This window comes from Phodopus roborovskii, unplaced genomic scaffold (genome assembly GCF_943737965.1).
Source record: "Phodopus roborovskii unplaced genomic scaffold, PHOROB, whole genome shotgun sequence".
Taxonomy (NCBI): Eukaryota; Metazoa; Chordata; class Mammalia; order Rodentia; family Cricetidae; genus Phodopus; species Phodopus roborovskii.
Window position 1 is genome coordinate 1106374 of NW_026125264.1, and position 23691 is coordinate 1130064.

At 49.1% G+C, this 23691-nt stretch overlaps 1 protein-coding gene across 1 annotated transcript in view; it reads right to left on the bottom strand.

Moving 5' to 3' along the window:
* Positions 1-27: 27 nt before the first annotated feature.
* Positions 28-23691, bottom strand: part of Znf341 (zinc finger protein 341) — a 30588-nt gene continuing 6924 nt past the window's right edge. Inside the window, exons 3-15 of the mRNA XM_051192565.1 lie at positions 22867-23063; positions 20831-20980; positions 19847-20092; positions 19035-19230; positions 17618-17708; positions 15922-16112; positions 14590-14780; positions 11383-11591; positions 7815-7911; positions 7061-7193; positions 3727-3838; positions 3158-3228; positions 28-1103 (exon numbers count right to left, since the gene is read on the bottom strand). Of these exons, the coding sequence (XP_051048522.1) occupies positions 589-1103; positions 3158-3228; positions 3727-3838; positions 7061-7193; positions 7815-7911; positions 11383-11591; positions 14590-14780; positions 15922-16112; positions 17618-17708; positions 19035-19230; positions 19847-20092; positions 20831-20980; positions 22867-23063 (2399 nt within the window). The 3' untranslated portion in view covers positions 28-588. The remainder of the gene's footprint in view (positions 1104-3157; positions 3229-3726; positions 3839-7060; positions 7194-7814; positions 7912-11382; positions 11592-14589; positions 14781-15921; positions 16113-17617; positions 17709-19034; positions 19231-19846; positions 20093-20830; positions 20981-22866; positions 23064-23691) is intronic.

The following is a 23691-nucleotide window of genomic DNA, read 5'->3' on the forward strand; positions in this document are numbered from 1 at the left end:
ATTGAGATTTACTGAGTACTTTCCAAGTCATGGGTACTATGTGCAGCCCTTAGTGCATTTCACCATCCTTTGCCTCAGGACACTCTGAGAGGTAGCACTATATTAAGTCCTGCTGTAAAGGTGAGGGACATGGAGCAGAGAGGTGAAGTGCCTTGCTCAGGCCACGCTGGTAATCTGAAGCCAGGTCTGGCTGGCAGCTAAGCCCCAGGCTGAGTGCCTCCGACATACTCACCTCACAGTCCTCTGAGGACGCCATCGGGAAGTGTTCTCCTATTGGTACAACACACTAGGACACACCCAGCATAAAGAGCAGCCCAATCTGAGGCCACCCCAGGTGGGTGGGTAGAACCACATGGCCTTCTCTTGGAGGATGCCCAAGTACCAGCCTCCATCAGCCAGGCCCTGGGCACCTCATTGTTCTGGCCATCTCTCTTACCACTGCTATGCCCTGGAGCTACGGTGCCTGCCTCAGACCCTGTGGCTCCCCAGCTGACCGCAGGGCATAGGAGGGCAGGTATGGGATAGGGTTGATACAGTAACTTCCAAAAGGGCTTGTGCCAGTTGCCCACCCCGGGAAGTCCAGCCTGGTCATTCTGAGGCCTGGATGTAGACTGGGACAGCAAGCATGGCACATGCTCCCTCAGCCCCAGCCTGCAGCTCAGCCAGCGCCAGGTTGGAGCCCAGACCCTCAGTGTGCCCGGGCACCACCAGCTCCGGGTCCCCGCCCACTACGATGGACAGCACGGCGTCCTGTTCAAAGGGTGGCTTGCCAGGAGCAGCCTCGGGTGCTGGCCCTGTGGCCTTCAGCTCCTCCAGCCCTAGCGGGTCGGGCACCGGGCTCTCCTCCTTGTGCACTCCAACGATGCTGCCACCACCACGTGGGGCTGCCCTCCTTCGAGGAGGCCGCCGGGCTTGCAAGTCCTTGTCCTTCGTGGGGCCCAGGCGGCAGCGGTGATCCTTGAGGTACTTGTGTCGTGAGAAGCCTTTGGCGCAGCCCGCGCAGCGGAACTTGTAGTTGCCTGTGTGCGCGCGCTGATGCTCTGCCAGGTGGGCTCGGCGGCTGAAGGACTTGCTGCACAGCCCACACTTGTGGAGCTTCAGGCCTGCGGAGGGAGGGGCTGTCAGGGAGAGGCACATCCCGCATCTGTCCCGCCCAGATATCTGCAGCCTCTGATCTGACAAGCATCTGTGTGGTCAGGCTTCAGCCGGCTGCATGTCATCTTTGACTTTCCCTGGGACTTGCTCTACCACACTGTGCATCCTTCTACCCCTGGGCCTTTGCACTTACTTTTCCCATGCCTGAAATAATCTGCTTAATTCCTAAGCTTTGGTGGACTCTGTAGGCCACACCACCCCCTCTGGGCTGCTGGCCTCATCTGCGCCCCTCAGGCCATTGCCAATGGCAGAGGTTTGTTTTTTGTAAAGCACAGAATAGTAAAAGGCCTGTCTGGTGCCCAAATCCTACTCTGAGGCTGTTTCCTACCAATCGGGGTGTGTGGTCTGCCCAGCCCCTCCTCCACCCTGTGCCCGTGCTCTCTCCTCTGGTCTTTCCTTATCACTCGTTCTCTCTTCCAGGGACAGTTTCCTAGCTCCTCTCTCTCCTCAGCCTACGCTCTGTGGAGGACTTCCCTGATTCCCACAGCAGCTCTGCTGGGCCAGGCTCCTTCTGTAAATTCCTTCAGCCTTCAGCCTCCTGGGGTTGGGGGCCCAAAAGGAGCAGCTACTTGCCCGAGACCACCCAGAAAGAAGCTGGTGTCACTAAGGCTCAAAGCCAAGATGTCAAAGTTCTTGATCAACTTTCCCATTAAAAAGGAGGGAGGCATCTCATGTAGCTCAATGTAGCTCAGGCTGGCTTTGAACTTGCTACGAAGCCAAAAATGACCTTGAACTCTTGCTTCTAGCCCCCAAGTACTGGAACTACAGTTTTTTGCTACCATGCTTAGTTTATATTTAGTTGGGAATCAAACCCAGGGCTTTATGCATGCTAGGCAAGTGCACTACCAACTGAGATGGGATACCTACGCCCCATTTTCAAGCTTTTAACAGAAGCAACTTTGTCTCCATGGGGATTTTTGGAGACATTTTTGATTGTTACACTAAGTGGGAGATGCCACACTGACATGCCATGGATGTGGGGTGCTTATGAAAGTGGGTGGGGTCATCATGGACAGTGGGTGGGGTCATCATGGACAGTGGGTGGGGTCAGCATGGACAGTGGGTGGGGTCAGCATGGACCGTGGGTGGGGTCAGCATGGATAGTGGGTGGGGTGGGCATGGATAGTGGGTGGGGTAGCATGGACAATGGGTGGGGTCAGCATGGACAGTGGGTGGGGTGGGCATGGATAGTGGGTGGGGTAGCATGGACAATGGGTGGGGTGGGCATGGACAGTGGGTGGGGTGGGCATGGACAGTGGGTGGGGCGGGCATGGACAGTGGGTGGGGTGGGCATGGATAGTGGGTGGGGTGGGCATGGACAGTGGGTGGGGTGGGCATGGACAATGGGTGGGGTGGGCATGGACAGTGGGTGGGGCGGGCATGGACAGTGGGTGGGGTCGGCATGGACAGTGGGTGGGGTCGGCATGGACAGTGGGTGGGGTCAGCATGGACAGTGGGTGGGGTGGGCATGGACAGTGGGTGGGGTCAGCATGGATAGTGGGTGGGGTGGGCATGGATAGTGGGTGGGGTCAGCATGGACAGTGGGTGGGGTCGGCATGGACAGTGGGTGGGGTCAGCATGGACAGTGGGTGGGGTCAGCATGGACAGTGGGTGGGGTCGGCATGGATAGTGGGTGGGGGTTGGCATGGACAGAGGATGGGATGCTGATAAACACCTGGGCAAATGACTTAGAGACCTGTCTATCTGTCTTCCCAGGCAATCCCTGGCCACATCTTGGATGGCACTGATTCACACCTCTATGTTACTGTACACAATCTAATTCAGCTTTTACATCTACTTCCCTTGGGACTGGGGTTGCATCTAATTCACCTCTGCTGTTCCAAGGTCCCCAACACAGACCTAGCTTCTAGCCCCCATGAACACATAAGCAGAAACCCATTGGCTGGATAGGCCTCATATAGGTGCCTGCTTTTCTTCCCAATAGCTGGATCTTGGGGAACTTATCTCAGCCAGTCCCTCCAATGGGCCCGAAGCCTCTTACCAGCATGGGAGAGAATGTGGGCTTTCAGCTTGTCCTGCCGGTTGAATTCCTTACTGCATCCTGTGTGCATCCTAGAACCCAAAGCCATCAGTTACAGGACAGGAGTATGAACCCTCTCATTGGTGCCTACACCAGCCTTTGCCAAGCAAAAGGCTAGGCAAGGGAACAGTGTGGGAGTGAGCCAGGCAGCTGTAGTGACATATTCACCTTGTCTGCACCTGTGGCATAGACCACGCCCATTGGGGGATGGAGACAGGGCCAGACATGACCTGGGGGAACTAAGGCTGAGGAGGGGGCTCAGAGAGCTCTTTTGCTTGCAGCACAGGGACGGGTACATCCGGAGGCATCATTGGGACCAGGAACCTGCTGGTGTCCACCTGTCTATGTTGTAAGTTATTTCTCCCTGAATAAACATCTATTCGGCCTATTTGTTTCTCCTGATTCTTATTAACATCAATAGGCAGGGCCGGACAGGACCCATGGAGAGAGGCCCTCAATCCATCCTTCCATATAGGCCCCTCTAAGGTAATCCAACTCCCGTCCCCATGAATAAGGCAGCCCCAACTCACGAGAAGGGACATTTGTACTTCTTGAAGGGCTCGTGGATAAGCATATGTCTCTTCAGCTTGTCCTTGCGGTTGAATGCAGACTCACACACTGGACATTTGTAGGGCTTCTCACCTGTGGGGACATGGGAACACCTCATGGGTCCCCTGAGGACAAGTCTGAATCCCCCAGGAGGAGGAGATTCTCTTATTTTTCCTCATTTGGCACAGAGAATTTGGAAGAGTTTTGTTTTTTGAGACAGGTTTTCACTGTGTAGCCCAAGCTGGGTTGGAGTACTCAATCCTCCTGCCTCATCCTTCCCAAGTGCTAAGATTATAGGAATGTGTCACCATGGAACTCAAGGCTGATGCTTGCCAGGAAAGCACCACACTACCACAAGCCTGTTGCCCCCGGGAGGCCAGAAGAGGGCGTCAGATCCCCTGGAACAGCAGTTAGTGACAGTTCAGAGCCAACCTTTGGGTGCTGGGAATTGAATCTGGGTCCTCTGGAAGGGCAGCAAGTGTTTTTAGCTGTTAAGCCATCTCTCCACCTAACTCCTACCCACAGCTTACTTTTTTCCCCCCTTGAGACAGGATTTCTTTGTGTGGTCCTGGCTATCCTGGAACTCACTCTGTAGACCAGGCTGGCCTTGAACTCAGAGATCCGCCTGCTTCTGCCTCCAGGGTACTGGGATTAAATGTGTGCTTCACTACCTCCTGGCTTGTTTTTTAGGATACAAGGTATTGATATGTCACCTGAATATTGACTCTTACTTCCAGGCCAATCTGAATGACAGAACAAGACCCTATCTCAAATAAATAAAAAAGACCTGAAGTCATTTTGTTTCCTGTTCTAGAAAGATCTCTGGACATGCTAGGGGAGCAGATTGGTACAGCCACCTGCCTTTCTAGGAGGAAAAAGAATAATACTGCAGCCAGATGGTGGTGGTGCAGCCTTTAATTCCAGCACTTGGGAGACAGAGGCAGGCAGATCTCTGTGAGTTCAAGACCAGCATGAGCTCGTGTGTTCATGTCAATGTGCATGGGCCTAAATGTGTCAGGCAAAGGTAGCTAAGTGTGTTCAAATAGGGTTTCTCTATGTAGATCAGGCTGGCCTGTATTACAGGTGTGTACCACCTTGCCTTGCCTTTCAGAATCTTCATCATCCCAACAGGAAAGTATGCTCTAAATAAATACATGGTTTAAACTAACACACTGTTAAGAATAAGCCACACAAACCAACTTCTGAAAGCTTGTCAGAAAAACAAACAAACAAACAAAACACACCATAAAACCAATCTGGGAAGAGCTGTGGAGAGGGAAAGGAAGGGAGACAGTCATGTAATTCTATTTTAATTAAAATGTATTAAAAAACAAAGACCTTAATACCAAAAAAAAAGTTTTCTTTTTTCTTTCTTTCTTCCTTTTTTTCTTTCTTTCTTTCTTTCTTTCTTTTTTTGTTTTTGGAACTCTCTCTGTGGACCAGGTTGTCCTCGAACTCAGAAATCAGCCTGCTCCTGCCTTCTGAGTGCTGAGATTAAAGGTGTGCGCCCTGCAATGTTATCTAACTTAATAATAATAATGGCTGAAAACTTATTGAAGGATCTATGGGGAGGTTATAGCTCGGTTGTAGGGCTTACCTGACCTATATGATGCCTGAGGTTCAATTCCCAGCATGATAATGATAATGATAATGATAATAATAGGAAAGCTCATTCACAGGGAACAGTTGAATACTAAGCAGCTATGGAAAAGGAAAGTACTCCCTAGGAATGTCTTTGTGACATACTGTTAAGGAAATAAACAGATAACAGAATTACAATCATGTGCTCACTTATGTAAAAGAAAGTGTGTTGAACAGATATAATAAACAACCTGAGGGTCTGGAGACTTGACTCAGCAGTTAAGAGAGCTTGCAGCAGCTCTTTCAGAGGACCTGAGTTCAGGTCCCAGCACCCACATTGGGCAGTTCACAGTTTCCAATACTGCCCTCTTCAGGTCTCTGAGGGTACTTCATGCACATGACATTCACTCCCACAAACACATACTTTTTTTCTAATCTGTCACCCAAACTAGGCAGTGATTGCAGTTACTAAGGAGGGAGTTGGGAATACTGTGTAAGCTGTGGCCTGCAGGTTCGAGCATGTAAGGATTTTCCTTTTGTCTGCTATTGTGTTGAAAGAGAAACTCGTTCTATTGCCCAGACTTATCTCAAACCCCTGGGCCCTCCCATCTCAGCCTCCTGAGTAGCCAGGATTTCAGGCATATACCACACCCATCCAGTACTTATTTTAAAAATAAAACTGAATCCTGGGACTGGGGAGATGGCTCGGTGGGTAAAATACTTGGTGCAAAGTGTGAGTAACTGAGTTCAAATCTCCAGAACTCACATACAGCTGGGAGGGGTAACACACATCTGTAATCCTATATGGCCAAAGGGTGATGAGAGGTGGAGACAGGACAATCCCTGAGCATTTAAGGCCAAAACTGGCCTGTGTACACAGCAGTGAACAACAGAGACCCCACCTCAAGCAAGGTTGAAGGTAAGAGCTAACACCCAAGGCTGCCATTTGACCACACATGTATAGCACACACACACACTCACACACACACACACACACACACACACACACACACACACACACACACCTGAACCCTGCAGCACAAACCTGCAATCCTAGCACTTGGGAGGGGAGGTAGAGGTAGGAGGATCAGGAGTGTGCAAGGTCAGCCTTGGCTATGTGAGGTACCATCTCTCCCTCCTCCATAAAAATTTAACAATCCAAAAACTTCTATACAACCAGCTGGGAACCTAGGAGGCGGGGTAGGGATTTGCAGGACAGTCACCCAACATCCATGAGATAGTCTAGCAGGGCTGCCACCCAGACAGCAGGGTCAAGTCCTCCCTACCTGCCTCTGGGGCTCACCTCTTCTCTCTCTCTCTCTCTCCTCCTTCTCTCCCTTCCTTTCCTCCTTCCTTGTTTGTTTGTATTTTTATTTTTTTGAGACAGGGTTTCTCTGTGTAGCCCTGGCCTGGAACTCAATCTGTAGACCAGGCTGGCCACCTACTCACAGATCTGCCTGCTTCGGCCTCCCAAGTGCTGGGATTAAAGGTGTACACCATCACCATCCTGCCCAATGAATTCTTATAGTGACCACCACCACCCAGCTTAAACTCTGCTTTTATAAGGTATTGGGAGCCCCATGTTCACAGGTGAGGTGGTGGGACCCCATGTTCACAGTTGAGGACAGGTGAGTGAGGAGCAGTATGGAGAGAAGGATGAGGAATTCAAAGGAGAAGAGCCAGTATAGATGGAAAAGCAACAGAACGGCTGGATAGAGAGGGGAGGGTACCCACCTGAGTGGATGTGGGCGTGCAGCTTGAGGTAGTGCTCCTTCCGGAAGAACTTCTTACAGATCTGGCACCTGAACCGGCCACCACTGCCATGGGTAGGTAAGTGACGCCGCAGGTAGCGCTCACAGGGGAAGACCTGGAGAAAGACAGGATCATGGTAGGCCAGATTCCAGAACCGCTTCCCTCACCATCTTCCAGTATCTGAGCTCAGGAACCCTGGTTTCAAGCTCCTTGGAAACATCATCCTATCTGTCCTCGGTGCTGGAGGCCAAACTATCAGACCCAGCCCTCCAGACCCCTTGGCTCTCTAAGCACTCATAAGCCCAGCCAAAACACATTCCTTGTGAATTGCCCCCCAGGCTATTCTTCCTACACAAAGGATGTTATTTCCTGGTCTCCTAAACTCCTATTCATCCCTCAAGTCAGGTGTCGGTGCTGTTCTTCAAAGCCTTAAGTCTCTGATGCCATGTTAGACACCCAAGTTCTGCCTCTGAGTGATCAGCCAAGTCTATTTTGTTGTTGTTTTTGTTTGCCTGTTTGTTTTGTATTTTGAGACAGGGTTTCTCTGTGTAGCCCTGGCTGTTCTGGAAGTGGCTCTGTAGCCTAGGCTAGCCTCCAACTCACAGAGATCTGCCTGCCTGTGCCTCCCAAGTGCTGAGACTAAAGGCATGCGCCACCACACCCAGCTATCCAAAGTCCTCAGTCAGGTCACTGTCCCTCTCAGGGCCTCCTGGGAGGAAGATGCTGTGACACCTACCTTCTGGCAGTGTGGACAGGGGAAGCTGTGAGTGGCCGTCTGCACATGGTGTTCCAAGGCCTCAGGAGTGGAGTATTTATTGACACACTTGACACACCTAAGTGGGAAGGAAGAGAGAGATGAGCTCTAGCAAGTATGGAAATTTCCCCTTGTTCCCCCAAAACCAACTTCAGGAGGCAAAATCCTACATGAAATTCATTCCCAAATGTGTCCACTCTTCTCTGACATTCTCCACCCTCGGCTGGGCTGCTGAAACGCGTGTAGGAGCCTCTCTGGTTTCCCAGCCCCCTCCTGATCCCTGAAGTCCCTTATCCCCCAAGGAAGCCAGATGTTGTCTTTAAAAATGGAAATCAGGGTTGAAGAGATGGCACAGTGGTTAAGAGCACTGGCTGCTCACCCAAAGGACCGGGATTGGATTCCCAGAACCCACATGGCAGCTCATAACCATCTCTAGTTTCAGGGGACTCAATAATCTCTTCTGGCTTCCATGGGTGACAAATTAAGGAAAAAAAATCCTTTTGTCTGTATTTAACAAAAATGCCTTTTGTAACTAGGGAGCAAATAACACCAATAAATCTTTAAAAAAATTTTTTGAGACAGCACCTCATAGGGCCCAAGCTGGCTTCAAACTTCCATGTGAACAAGAATGACCTTGAATTCTTGCTTCTACTTACCAAATGCTGTGGTTCCATGAGCTGTGATACCAGGCAACAGATCTTATTTTCATAAGGAAAATAAGGAGGTAGGGTAGGTGTGATAGTACAGACCTATAACCTAGCACCTGGCAAGCAGAAGCAGAAGGATTGCTAAGAATTTGAGGTCAGCCTAGTCTACATACCAAGCTCCAGGCCAGTCAGGGTTATGCAGCAACACCCTGACTCAAACAACAACAACAAAGAAAAAACAAACAAGCAAAAATGAATCCAAGCTGGATAGTGGTGGCAGACACCTTTAATTCCAGCACTCAGGAAGCAGAGGCAGGCCGCTCTCTGTAAGTCTGAGGACAGCCTGGTCTACAGAGTGAGTTCCAGGAAGCCAGGGATGCTACACAAAGAAACCCTGTCTCGAAGAATCAAATAAAACAAAAAGCAAGACTGAATATAGAGTCACTCCAGTGGTTGGGGGACATTCCATAGGCAGGCCAAGTCCATTCAACTCCAAGGACACAGAGCAGTTGCCCAAGTGTGGACCTCTAAAAACATGATGTGACCACCACACAAGCTCAACCTACGGAGAACAGCAAACCTGCCCTTGTATCAATGTCATTTTGGGTTTCTGCATACAGTTGAATAATACAGCAAGAAGGACTGTAGTCATCTCTTACTGGGCATCCTCTGTGTTCCAAGCTCAGTAAATTCTCTTTTTATTTTATTGGTATTTGCCTGTACGTATGTCTGTGTGAGGATTTTGGATCCTGGAGTTACAGACAGTTGTGTAGGGACTGGGAATTGAACTCAGGTCCTTTGGAAAAGCAATCAGGCTCTACTGAGCCACCTCTCCAGCCCCTTGGTAAATTCTCTTACTTGACCTTTACAAAGAATTCAGGAGAAAGCTAGGCACAATGGTATTGGCCTATAATCTTAGCACTCAAAGAGCTGAGGCTAGAGGGTCACTTCAAAGTCAATACCAACTTTAGCTACATAGTGAATTCAAGGGTACCTGTGGAAACCCTAACTGGAAACAAAGAAGAGAGGAATAAGGGCTAGGAATATAACTAACCTGGTAGAGTGCTTGCCTAACATCCACAAGGCTCTTGGTTTGGTCCCCAACACTGCATAAGTGAGGTGTGGTGGAACAGATGCTATCCCAGCACTCAGGAGGTAATAACAAAGATCAGAAGTTCAAGATCATCCTCACCTATACAATGAGTTCAAGGCTAGCCTGGGCCACTTAGGAGTACTTGAGAGAAGTGGAGACAACGTAATCAAGGGTCATCCTTGGTTGTGCAATGACAAAGGCCAGACTACTTAAGATATTGATGGGGGGGGCAGTGACACAGGGGTGGCCCCGTTCTAACAGGCGAAACGTGATCAGGACCCCTCACCACAAGTGAGGGAGCTGAGGCCAATGGCAAGTCAATATTTTCCCCAAAGTCATGCACCGGCCCGTGTAAGTCAGCTTGGGATGCAAGCACCGGCAGGTGGCTCCACAGCCCTTATCATTACCGTCAGGGAACCCTGAAGCAGCTGCCTTCTGAGCTATTTGAGGGCAGGCTGACAGCATTTCATTACCATGTAGTAAAGGCATTTATTGACGCACCTGTCTCCCTGCAGCAACAATGACTTTGGTTCAAAGATCTGCATTTACTTATCTTAATCTCAGAAGCCTCACCTAGAAGTTTCTGAAGTAACAGAGGTCACCAGACAAGTCCCTACAGGTATAAGTCTATACAAAATACAAATGCTATCCCAACATGAAATATTTTGTGGAAGGTGTCCCAGATAGATACCTGTTACCACCTGTCCCCATAGGCTCAGGACTGTTTGTGACACACCTGCTTTCAACCAGCAGCCAGCAAATGGGCAGAAAAAGCCCAAGGGCAGAAGCATGATGGTGTTTACAGAACACATCCTCTCTAGAGGAGGCCCAGAAAACACAGAGGGATACTCTATAGACAAGTGATGACAGAAGGGACAGCTTCAGGGAGAAGAAGCTGAAGGTCTATGTGGCAATCTCACTTCTGACAAAAGAATCCAGATCACCAGTGCTTTTGGCTGTGAGCCTAGCCTTTAACAGCTGAGCCATCTGTCCAGCCCCAGAACACTTTCTGTGTATATGTGTGTGTGTGTGTGTGTGTGTGTGTGTGTGTGTGTGTGAGCCTGGATGAGTTTATATGCACCTTGTGCTTGCAGGAGCCCACAGAGGCCAGAAGAGGACACCAGATCCCTCTTCTATTACAGTCAGTTGTGAACCACCATGTAGGGGCTGGGAACTGAACCCAGGTCCTCTGCAAATACTCTTAATTATTAAATCACCTCTCTAGCTCTCAACATTTCCCCCCTTCTTTTTTGTTTTTTCGAGATAGTGTTGCCCTGGAACTCACTTTGTAGACTAGGTTGGCTTCACACTATCAAAGATCCACCTGCTTCTGCATCCCTAGCACTGGGACTAACGGTGTGCACCACACTAATGTGTCCCCCTCCTTTTCATTTGTATTTATCTACTTTGTGTGTATATGTGCCAGTGGAGGTGAGATCGCAATAAATGGAAGTGAGTTCTTTCCCTCCATCATGTTGGGTATTAGGAATCAAACCCAGGCCTTGAGCCTGTACTCACTGAGCTATCTTTCTAGCCCCTAGTTACCCTTTTTTTTTTTTTTTTTTTTTTTTTTTTCCTAGTTACCCTTTCCAAGGGCTGTTTCTATGATAAATGCCTAAGAAGTGAAAAAATGGTCTAAGAAGAGTCAGTACCATTTTTTCCCATGGGTGCCAAAACACTCAGAAACACACCAGGCTGGGCCCCAGTTTTTAGCCTCTGTTTCCCTTTGCAATTTGTCCCTGATCCTGAGCAGCCTGGGCCAGGCTCCCCTGCCCACGGGTTCAGCAGGGCTGGTAGCATGCACACATACTTGTAGACGGTGCTGTCCTTCTTGGGGCTGTGCTGAGGCAGGAGACTGTGGGAGTACTGGTGCACGCCCAGGTCATACAGTGAGGGGAAGTCCTTGCTACAGAGATGGCAGCGGTAGCTCAGCTCCTCCTGGTGGCTTCTGATGTGCTCCAGAAAGGTGTCCAGCTTGGGGAACATCTGGGCACAGCTTTTGACCACGCACTTGTACACCTTGGGAGGAGACACTGGGAGGTGAGAGGTGGGAGTCACCTCGGTGGCTACCCCTACCCTTGACGCTGTGAACAACCTGCCAGTCATTCTCCAGCTCCCTACGGATGAAACCAGAGCCTCCCAAATGTTGGGCAAAACCATTGAGTTTTATCTCTAGCTCTCTTTTTATTTATTTTGATACAGGTGCTCACTAAGTTCGCCCAGACTGGCTTTGAACTCACTCCATAGCTTAATCAGGTGTTGAACTGAGATGTTTCTGCATAAGCTTTCTGAGGGTCACAGGCTGTAGCACCAGGCTCAGTTCCTAGCTTCACTAAGATTGCAGGGTTCCCTTCCCTTGATCAGTTACTCTTCCCTAAGGCTTGGCAAAGCCTGATTGTATCCATAAAAATTACCCAAGACCTAGAAGTACAGTGAAGGGTGACACTATGCCCTTCTAATGTCCTGGCTCTCAAACGAGTGGACATCATTAGCTAAGGGCAGTGGCACACACCTGTCATCCCAGCACTTGGGGGAAAGGCAGGAACAAAGGAGTCCAAGATCACGATTGGTGAAGCTGGAGCAATACCTCAGCCATCAGAAGTGTAAAGGAGCACTTGTCACTCTTGCAAGGACCCAGGTTCAATTCCAAGCACCCACATGGTAGTTCATAACCATAACTCCAATTGCGGGAACCCAATGTCTTCTTCTGACCTCCAGGGCACCAAGCATGCACATGATATACATACACACACAGGCAAAACACTCATACACCTAAAATAGAGTAAATAAATCTTTAATTTAAAAAGCTAGTCCTTAGCAACATACATGAGCTTGAGCTACATGAGACTCCATATTAAAAAGAAGGAGGAGGAGAAGGAGGAGAAGAAGAGGAAGAAGAATTAGAAGAATAAAAGAAAAACTTGAGAAATACCACCACCAGAGTATCTGACTTGACAGAAGTTGGTGGCCCGAACATGTTACTTACTCCTAGCAGGAATTCTCTGATGACACAGGTCTAGAGATCATCATTGGGTCCTCTTGCTCCTTGGGGACATGGTTAATTTTGAATATGTAGAATCGACTTTCAAGTTCAATGTTAATTTGTAGAAAAAAAATGCATGTGTATATGTATGTATGTATGTATGTATAAATGATTTGTGTGTGTGTGTGTGATGTTATGGATGTAACTCAGGGCCTTGCACATGCAAGTGCTCGACCACTGAGCCACTGTTGTTGTTAGATACAAGAGGTAACTCCAAAGGTTATGGATGAGGCATTGATGAAATTTGTGTGTACTTTAGCAGTCTGATGCGGAGACAGTCAAATGCAGGAGCTATGTGTCACATGTGTCACTTCCTTCGCTTCTTTCATGATCTACACGACACTCTGACATATGTCTGGTCTCACTTCTATAAGAAATATGCTTTCAGTATTTTTGAAAATTCTAGTAGTCATCAATATTCCTCAGATGCTTACATAGTATCAAATCCTCTTTATTCCTAATGAAGTCAACTCCAATTTTCCCAGGGTACAAACAGACTGGGTAAAACCCCTGGTCCTCCTGACAGCCTTTAATCTGGTGCCAGCCATGTTGCTACTTTCTTGGCAGTGATACACAGGCAGCCATCTTTGGGGTGATCATCACCCCCCCCCCAAAGAAACGGCAAAAGCCTGCCAGCAGGAGTCCCTTCTATTTTTTGCATTTATCTTGACTGGGATATAAATGTGATAGATGGAGACACAGCAACTATTCTGCAGCACTGAGGGTGAACACCACAAGCTAAGGATGCTAGAGCAGGAAGTCAGAAGCCTGGCCCTGGATGACATGCCTAGCCTGCCAGCCCAACACTGCTGATTTCAGGACTGTTATGATAGGAGAGAAATAAAACCCCAACTGTTGGCCAGCTTTCTACCACTGTGGGCATATTAATGGTCTCCTACATGATAGTATGATAGGAGAGAAACCAAACCCTAACTGTTAGCCAGCCTTCTACTATTGTAGGCATATTAACAGTCTCCTACAGGAGACGAGCAGGGCTCTGGAGCTGGGACACAGCTCAGTCGGGTCTGCTGGTAGCAGGCTTGCCTAGCGTGTTTGAAGCCCTATTTCAATGCTTGGAGGACAGAACTTCAAGGTCATCCTCAGTGCACGCATGTAAGTACAAATGCCCTCAGAGCCCAGCAGAGGCTGTCATCCCCTGGAGCTGGACTTACAGGCAGTTGTGAGCCATCTGATGTGGGTACTAGGAAATGAACTCAGTGCTCGTAACCACTGAGCCAAAGCTCCAGCCCCATGATCCCATCTTAAAACAAAAACAAAACTGCCTCTAATCCATAAGAGATTAGAGAATTCTTCTAGGAAAAGTTTCCATTGCTCATGAGAAATACTATGACTGGATTTTCTATAAAGAGTAACCCTGACAGTAACACTTGCCACTGAACCTGATGACCTGACTTTGACTTCTGGGACTCCCACAGTAAGAGGAGAGAACCAACTCCCACAAGCTGTCCTTTGACCTGTACATGCTCTGTGGCACGTACACACACACACACACACACACACACACACACACACCAAAGGTCAGAAATAGAGCACAGGGCATGGTGGTGGACACCTTTAATCCCAGCACTCAGGAGGCAGAAGCAGGCGGATCTCTGTAAATTTGGGGCTGGCATGCTCTACACAGCCAGTTCCAGCAAGCAGGAGGTAAGCCACAATGGGAGACAAGGCCACACCTCATGAACACAGCCACTAGAGCTGGTGAGGAGACAAGACACAAAGCCCTTGAATCTGAGCTGAGGGCTTGCCCTGGCTCAGCCTCCTGCTAGGTCAGATGATACACCTCCTACACATTTAACCCAACTATGCATCATTCCTCCAGGAATCTATCTTCAGGACAAAGAGCCATGGAAAACGCCGGCCTGATTCCTGTCCCTTTCCAGGCAGCATTGGTGGCCCCAGTGTCATCAAGCTCATAAAGGAGCAGCTGTGCCCTCTGCTTTCATGCCCACCCACCTGTTCCTTCTTGTGCTGGATCATGTGGGACTTGAGCTGGAAGTAGGTGTTGAACTTGCTGGGACAGAACTGACACAGGTAGGAGCTGTCAATGAGCACTACCTGCTTGGCCTCTGGCTTGCCACCTTCATCCTCACCTGCTGCAGGCAAGGCTTGGGGCTGTGCGGTGCTGGACAGGGTTTGGCCCAACCCTATGCAGAAAGAGAAAAAAGGCACACACAGAGAGAAGTCACAGAGAAGGGTTTGAGTAGGCAGAATGAGAGCCACATCATACAGAAGGGCTCCCAGGACACCTGCTACTACAGACACGCTGTCGCATGCTGTATTCAGGACTGTACTTAGCACATGCACTCCAGTCCATCCAGACAAGATGCTAAAACACTAACTAAACCACATTCTTTTTTATTTTATTTTCAGACAGGGTCTTAGGTAGTCCAGGCTGACCTCAAACATGCTATGTAGCTGAGGGTGACCTTGAACTCTTGATCCTCCTCCACTATCTCCCAAGTGCTGGGATTACAAGATGGTGCCACCATGCTCAGGTTTTTTTGTTTTTTCAAGACAGAGTTTCTCTGTGTAGCCTTGGCTGTCCTGAAACTCATTCTATAGAGTGAGGCTGGCTTCAAACTCACGGAGATCGGCCTGCCTCTGACTCCTAAGTATGGGGATTAAAGGTGTGAACTGCCACCACATGGCCCATTTTAAGTTTTATAGTGCTGGGGACTGAACCCAGGGCATCCTGTATGAAGGCAAATACTCTGTCCTGAGGCACATCCACAGCCCTTGAAATACATTCTGACCGAGAGACAGCTAGTGGCCTCTCCATGGGCGTTAGAAACTAGACACTCATAAGCATATTTAGGTTGCCTTGTAAGCATATTCAGGTTGCCTCTCAGGCCTTTCTAACCACAACACTTCCCTTTGCTTTGTTACTCTTTGCAAATTAGACCATCCTCACTCTCCCTGACATCAGGGGCCTGCTCCTTCACCTCTGTAGCCCATGGCCTGGCACACAGTAGGGCTCCACAGTGTCTGCTTAATGGGTGGCCTCTGGTGCTGAGCCAGAGTTCAGAAAGCAAGAAGCCAGGCAGGCCTGCTCCAACAGAGCACTGGTGTGTCACATAAAAGCAGTCCTCTGGCACATGCCCAACAAAAGGCTCTTCAACAGCTGGCACGTGGCAGGGGCTGCTCGCCCTGCTCGGGTAGGAAGAACTGTGGTTCTGGCTCTACACTGTCCTATATAGCGGCCACAAGTCACAGGTGATATATAAGATCTGGAAGATAGCCAGTCCCAGTGCACATGTGCTGTAAACGCAAATGCATTCTACTCACCTGTGTCCTCCTCCTCTTGCCTGCTGGGGTTCAAAGCCATGACCTGCACTGTAACAGAGTTTCGAGAAATGGTGCCACCACTGCGCCCCGGAGGCCACACCTTATGAGTCTGCATGTGCTTCTTGACATTGGACTTCTGGGCAAAGGCGCGGCCACATGCAATGCACTGGAAAGGCTTTTCCCCTGTATGGCTGCAGGAACAAGGTCAGTCAGCATTCCTTCACAGACACAGGGACATGGCCTCCACCCAGGAGCTCACAGCCACCAGGAGGCCTAGAGATGCTGCCGGTCATCATCCGGCACCACCAGGACTTGTTCTCCCAATGTGGCAGATAGACCAGAGTAGAAAGACCTGCTCTGAGCTACCTGGTCAGCAAAACTTCTCCTTGGCCACCTCACACCTGAGAGCACAGATTTCCTAACTGCTAAAGCATCAAGTAGGAAGGGGTGTGTGTGTGTGTGTGTGTGTGTGTGTGTGTGTGTGTGTGTGTAAGAGAGAGAGGCAGAGGCTGGCCTCAAACTCACAGAGATCTACCTGCCTCTGTCTCCAGAGTGCTGGGATTAAAGGTGGGTGCCACCATGCTCAGCTTTGAAAATAATTTTGAGAAGTTCCCTATTGGTTGTCATTGAATATGGAAAACCATTTCTTTTTATGACCACCTATGTATTGAAAATGCAGTAATGGAAAAATTCAGTGATTATAAAACCAATGTCACTGGAGGTCCAAAGTGGTGCCACCCGGTAAGGTAGAGGCCAGCTGTGTTGAGGCAGACACCAGCCATGTGGGACCAGTCACAATTGGCTTCATTACAAGTGAAATTTAAAAGTCTGTTTCTCAGCTGCACTAGCTGAGCTCTAATAGCCATGCAAGGTTAACAGTGCCAATTTGGACATTTTCAGTATTGCCAAATGTTCCGGATGAGGTCCAGTTTGCTTCTAGCAACATTTGGCAAGGTTTGAAAACATTTTTGGCTGTCACAGCTGTGGGAGAGGTGGTAGTGGCGTTTACGGTCAGAGGCTAAGGATAATTTTGAACATTCCACAAAGCACAGTCAGCACAACCTGACCCCAAGCCCCAGTCCCAATAATGCAGGGTTGGGAGACCCTAGACCCTAATCCAGACAGATGTACTGCTGGTGTGGACTGGCCCTTAGTTCTCTCAGAAATGAACAAATTCATGGCAGGTGTTAAAGACAGATTACTTCCTCCATTGACTCTTTAGGGACTGAAGGTGAAATCATCTCACCACACCATTCCAAATTTTCCAACACCAGAGCCATGACTGACCCCAAGTCCCCCACATTCTAATGTATCCCACTGTGAGGAGGTGCTGAACCTGCCCACCCCACTATTCCACAGATGGACTCCACATTCTTGGGGCGAGAAGATCCTCTGTAGTTAGCTATCCTGGCACAGCGGGCAGCCTGCAGGCTAACCCTTCTGCAGTTGGAAGACAAGCTGTGTGTGTGCAAAGCAGCTCTCAGTTCAAGGGTGCCATCCACCCACACAGACAAGCCAACCTTGCTGTCTCGGTAGGCAAACTTGGCCCTCGGCTTTGAGAAGAATGCGGGGATCCCTCCTCCTGGGCACTGCACGCCTGAAGATGGGCACTGGCCTGGGAAGGGAGCCTCACTTCCCTGCAGGTGGACCCTAGTCGGGGCTGTGCTAGAGCCCCTGCCCCCAAGGCTACCTGTACCTTCGGATGTGTTGCTGGAGATCAAAGTTTTTGGTAAATGACTTGTCACAGTAGGAACATTTGAGTTTCTGGGCCTTGGGCTTCCCTGCAGCTGAAAGACAAGGAAAGAGAGGGATGGTCAGGCAGGGGGCCCAGCTGAGGGGACAGGGCAAACCTCCAACCATTTCTCCCCTGTACCTGCGGCCAGACAGTATGCACTCTGGGACATCTCCATCTATGTGTGGACAGTGTAAGAGGTAAAGCCAGACAAAGCTCTCTGAGAGGCTTTCTCTGCTCACGGTGAAATCCACCACCTCTCCCTTGCCTTCCAGCACTCCATGTCCTCTGTCTGCCAACTTCAGAACTCCCTCCATCCTGCAATGGACTCCTTGCTAATCTCGATGACCCCAAGCATGGCCTCACCTCAGGACTCTGTACCTGTTGCTTCCCTTGCCTGGAAAGCTTGCCCTTCAATGCCTACAGAACTACTTCCTTCTTTCAGGATAGGTAGGCTGTGTCATTTTCTACCCTGTAATCTCCCTAGAGAAGCTCACAAATACGCACTTATTTCCTGCCCATCTCTCCCATTAAACTGTGAGTGACTGACAGCAGAGGAGGTCCTAGACCAAGACCTAAATCCCTAGTGGGTGATGCACTGATCTTAATGCATATTTGCAGAAAGAAGGGAGAAAGAAGGGGCTGAAAGAAAAGCTCTTAAAACATTCCTAGTTAAGCTGCTCAGTGGTGGTGCTCACCTTTAATCCCAGCATCAGGAGGCAGAGGCAGCAGGATCTCTGTGAGTTCGAGGTCATCAAGTTCCAGGACAGCCGAGGCTGCACAGAGAGACCCTGTCTTGAAAAGAAAAAAATTTTCCCAGTTCCTTTCCCCACATCTGTTCCCTGGTTCTGACTCTACTCTGACTCCACACATCTCGAAAACGGGGAAGACCACAACTGGTGAACTGGTAGCCACTTTTGCCTCATTCCTGCTCCTGGCTAAGACAAACATTTCCTAACTTCCCTTGCAGCTATGCATGGCCACGTGACTACATGTGAAGAAAGTCTCATATAGGACTGCTGGAAGCTGGGAGAGTCCCCTTTTACCCTTCTCTTCCTCTGCTTTCTTATTTTCTGGAATATGAAATTGATGGAATTTCAGCAACGACCTCAGGTGACAAGACACCCTGAAAATGAAGCCGTGCTCTAAGGACAGAGAAAGGGAAGAACAGAAGTAATACGGCTGCTTAGCAAATGCCCAGATTTTCTGCTCCCGGTCTAAGGAAAGAAACCCCGTCATTCTGAAGCCACTGTTAGTTCACGTTTTCCAGTACATACCACCTAACTCAACTTTACTCATCTTAACAGCAGAGACTAGACCCAAGCAGTCTGTGGGGAGGCCAGTGCCAAGGAAAGATGCCCAGGGAGGGTGGGTGGCCAACCTTCTGGGAGTCCACTGGCCCCTTTAGCACGTCTTGTCTTCAGCGGTGGCGGGGAGTCAAAGGCGGCCACTGTGTTCCCCGGTGCACTGGTCATGGGAGCAGTGGAGCTGGGGCCTTTTGTTTTGAATTCCTGCTTGCCAGGGCTGTACACTGGAGGTGTGGGGTACACCGGAGCCTCCACACACTGGTTTGGCACCTAGAAGGATAGCACTGTGAGGGGAAGGCCTTAGAAGGGACAGGATAAGGGGACCCTTATAGACCCTCAACCTAGATACCTTCAACCACTGTCATTCCATCATCACAAAAGCTTGCACCCGGCTCACTCGGACCTCCAAAGACCCCTTAGAACTTCATGAACTGGGCCGATAGGATGGCTCAGTGGCTAAAGACCTTTGCTTCATGACCTGAGTCCAATCTCCAGAGCCCACACAGTACTCTCATAAATTGTCCTCTGACTTTCATACATACACCCCCATCCACTAAATAAATGAAAGAAAGAAGAGACACAGACAACTAGGCACACATACACACTTCCATACAAACACACACACACAGAGGGAAGGAGAGAGAGAGAGAGAGGGAGAGAGAGAGAGAGAACAAACTTCATGAAGTAGTTTTGAGCTTGGTTGTCTGGGTTAACACCACCCCTCAGCAGCTCTCACACAGTTTATGTGTCCCATCGGTAGACTGCACACTTTGATTAAACCTGCTCTCCCCGACGCAGGCTCTCCTGGGAAGGCTGGGTCTGCTTTTGATCTCTACAGTGTCTGGCAGGCTTGTGCCCAGTTTGCCCACACACTGCCTCTGCTCACCTCCAGGGGTGGGTAGGGCTGCATCCCCAGCGCCTGGATCTCCACTGTTCCATTCCCTGCCATGGGTACAGCAGCACTGTATACCTCCACCACACTACTCCCAACAGGGTTGGACCGCCCGGAAGGGCCCAGGGTCTGGGGCGGAGGCGGTGGAGGCTGGGGAGGTGGGGGTAAGGGTGGAGGGGGTGGCGGTGGCGGTGGAGGCTGGGTGAGGTAGTTGGGCACTGGATGCATGTTCAAGCCGTTCTGCAATCAGGAGAGAAAATGACAGTGTTAAGTGTCCAGTTCATCAACTTGAAAGGCTTTAGTCAGCATATGGAAGGGACAGGAGCTCACTGGGCAGCTCAGAGAATAGTACTGAGACAGGGAAAGGAACAAAGACCAGGGAAAATGTCAAGGGATGCCAGCTTGGGGCTTTGATCCCTCTTCTCCACGAAGGTCAGCTAAGCTAGTCTGCCTTGGGCATACAGGAGGCCTAACAAGTCCATTTCGAAAAAGAAAAAAAAGTTTGTAAAGCAGGACTGGCTCTTGATTGCTGACTCAAGACTGACTCTGGGACATTTCCCAGGATACTGATCATACAGCAGCTGCTTACTAGGATGTACCAATTGTGGGGGTCAGGGCACCAACTCCTTCCCTTCTGGGAGCATGAAATATGGTCTTGGTCACCTATGTGTACTGGAAAATTTCAAGGAGCCACTGTATTTTCTATTTTTTGTAATGGACCATGAATAAAAACAGGACTCAGCTGGACAGTGGTTGTCACGGCTCCATTGCTCAGCAGGCCTAGCCAGAGCAGACAGCTAGTCCCTTCCATGTAGGGGAGCTGGAGCTAAAGCTATTTTCTTCTACAGTATTCTGATTTCACAGGAGTTAGTTTGCAGACTTGGAATGAAATTCTTGAGAGATGTATAAGGCCCTGGGGTCAGTCCCTAGCATTGCAAGAAGGGGGAAAAACCCCATGAGAAGCCCCCATTGCCTTACCTGCACAGGTGGGGGCCCTTGAGGCATAGGCTGATCCAGGGATGTAAAGGCTGACATGGCAGACATAAGCACATCATCGCTCACCAAGATGTTCCCCTGCACCAGGGTCTGGATCAGTGGGGACGGGGGCACTGTGATGTATGTAGAGATCTGAGCAAGAGAGGAGGTGGGCACATAAGGAAGCTGAAAGGGGATGTGAAAGACCTAAGTTCAAGCCACACATAGGGTCTACACCTAAAATCCTAGCAGCTGGGAAGCCAGAGGATTTCTGGGAATTTGAGGCTAACATATTACATAGTAAGTTTTAGACAAGCCTAGGCTACATGGGAAGACTGTGTTTAAAAATAAAAACAAGGGCCAGGCATTGGTGGTGCATGCCTTTAATCCCAGCACTTGGGAAGCAGAGGCAAGCAGATATCTGTGAGTTCGAGGCCAGCCTGGTCTACTGAGTGAGTTCCAGGACAGGCTCCAAAGCCACACAGAGAAACCCTGTCTAAAAACAAAAAACAAAAACAAGGTGCTGGAAAAATGGCTCAGTGGTTAAGAGAACTCCCTGCTCTTGCAGAGGATCCAAGTTCAATTCTCAGCACCCACATAGTGGTCCATACCATCTATAACTCTAGTTCTAAGGGACCTAATGCCCTCTTCTGATCTGCAAGGGCATCAAGCATACATACATGCAGGCAAAATACTCACACATAAAATAAAATGAATAAACTTAAAAAAGAAAGAAAAAAAGAACATGAACAACAGAAACTAAGTGAAAAATACAGGTTCTGGGGCCTTTCCACCTAGCTATTCCTATCACTTGACTCTTGGCAAGCCAGTCTACACTTCTGAGCCTCCAATTAGTCATCTACCAATGAGGAGGGGTCACATCTCTCTGAAAGGCACAGACCTTTGGTCCAGCAATAATATTCTTGCCTCTTGTTCTAGGGAAGCAAGCACTCAGAATGTCCGCAGAGCAGTCCACATGGATAAAGTGTAGGCCAGTCTAGGCCTCTCTTCTCAACACTCTCCAGTGACTCCTGTATCTAAGTAAAAGCCCACAGGGCCCACATGTTCTGATTCCTCCTTTACTCAGGCCCAGCCACTCTGCCATCTCTTGGTTGTAGCTCTTAATACCTTAGTATACTTGAACCTCAGAGCCTTTGCAGGAACACAATATATATGATTCCCTCACCTCTTGAAGCTCTGGTTACATGTCACTTTTTCAAAGTTCTGCTCCAAATACCACACATAATATGGTAAAATCTCCCACCCACATCTCAGCATTTAATAGACTTGGAAAAGTATAATTTATTCATTTATTTGAAGATTTGCTGGGCAGTGATGGCACATGCCCTTTATCCCAGCACTCAGGAAGCAAAGTTAGGCAAGATCTCTGTGAGTTCAAGGTGAGTTCCAGAACAGCCAGAGCTTTTACATAGAGAAATCACAACTCAAAAAACCAAAAAGAAGAAAAACAAGGAGAAGGGAAAAGAAGAGAAGAAGAAAAAGAAGATGGAGGAGGAGGAGGACAGGCGAACTATAAATTTCATCAGCTAGTTAGGAGAAGAAAATGGAGGAAAGAAGGGTAAAACAAAACAAACCACTAAAGTTAGCATAGAGATCAGACACTTGGCAGACAAGCAGCCAATGGTGGAAAGGACGAGTCAGAGCAAGAATTAGGAAAGAAACCCCAAGTGTTGGGAAAAGCATACTTGGAAAAGAGATTAGTGAAGGAAAGAAGTTACACTTTTCTGAATGATGTAGGAAAGTGGGCAGACTCAGGAAGATGCATTGCTGCCGCCTGGCAAGCTGCAGCCCAGGGTGGCCTCAAAGTCTTGATCCTCCTGCCCCGGACTCCTGAGTATTAGAATGACAGGTATATACCACCAGACCCAGCAAAACATGTCCATCTCTGTGCATCTCATCCAACTCCACAATGTAGATACTTCGTCAGTCCTGCCCAGCAGCATTCCTCTAAGACTTAGGACAGTGTGCGCAGAGGAAAGCGACCTTCTAAAGGAATTAACAAAGGAACGAAAGGCTACCTGGCGGTTGGCAGGAGGTGGGGCCGGCTGGACGGTAGCAGGTGCTGCTGGAGGTGTGTAGATGCTGTTGGTAGCTAGCGAGACGGTGGCCAGGGCCGGAGCGTTCCCCTGGCACTGTTCACGCTTGTGGGTCATGAAGGCTGGCAGTGAGTTGAACTGCTTCTTACACTTCCCACACAGGAAGACATCCTCGTCATCTGAGGTCAGGCCAGTAGTTGAAGAGGCCACACAGTTAGTGGAGTAATGAAAAAAGCAAGAATGAGGCAGAGGGATCACAGTGACAAATGGGACAGCCCAGAACAGCATTGTGTGAGTTGACATGCAGGTGTCCAGCATCAACCATGTGTTTCCTAGGAATGTTCAGAGCCCAACAGGAACCTTCAGGAAGAGGCAGCCATGTGCAGACAGGTATCAAATAATTGGAAATATGGAAGCAGTACAGTGACTTCACTCCAAAGTTGAGAAATACAGACTCTATCTTGACTTTTACTCATCAGTCTCCCATGGGTCATGTAGCTACTTCCTCATACCTCTGCATCCACTATTCCCCTCATATTGGTGCATCTCAGTTCAACTCATGCTGCAAGGCTCATCAGCTCTTTATAAAGTCTTTATAAAGATTTGTTTGTATTTTTTAATTGTGTGTGTATGTGTGTGTGTGTGTGTGTGTGTGTGTGTGTGTGTGTGTGTGTAGGCACACATATAAGTGCAGTGCCCTCAGAGGCCAGAAGAGGACAACAGAGGAACTGGACTTATAGGCAGTTGTGAGTCATCTGGTGTGTGTGCTGCTCATGGTGGTGTACACCTATAATCTCAGCACCCAGG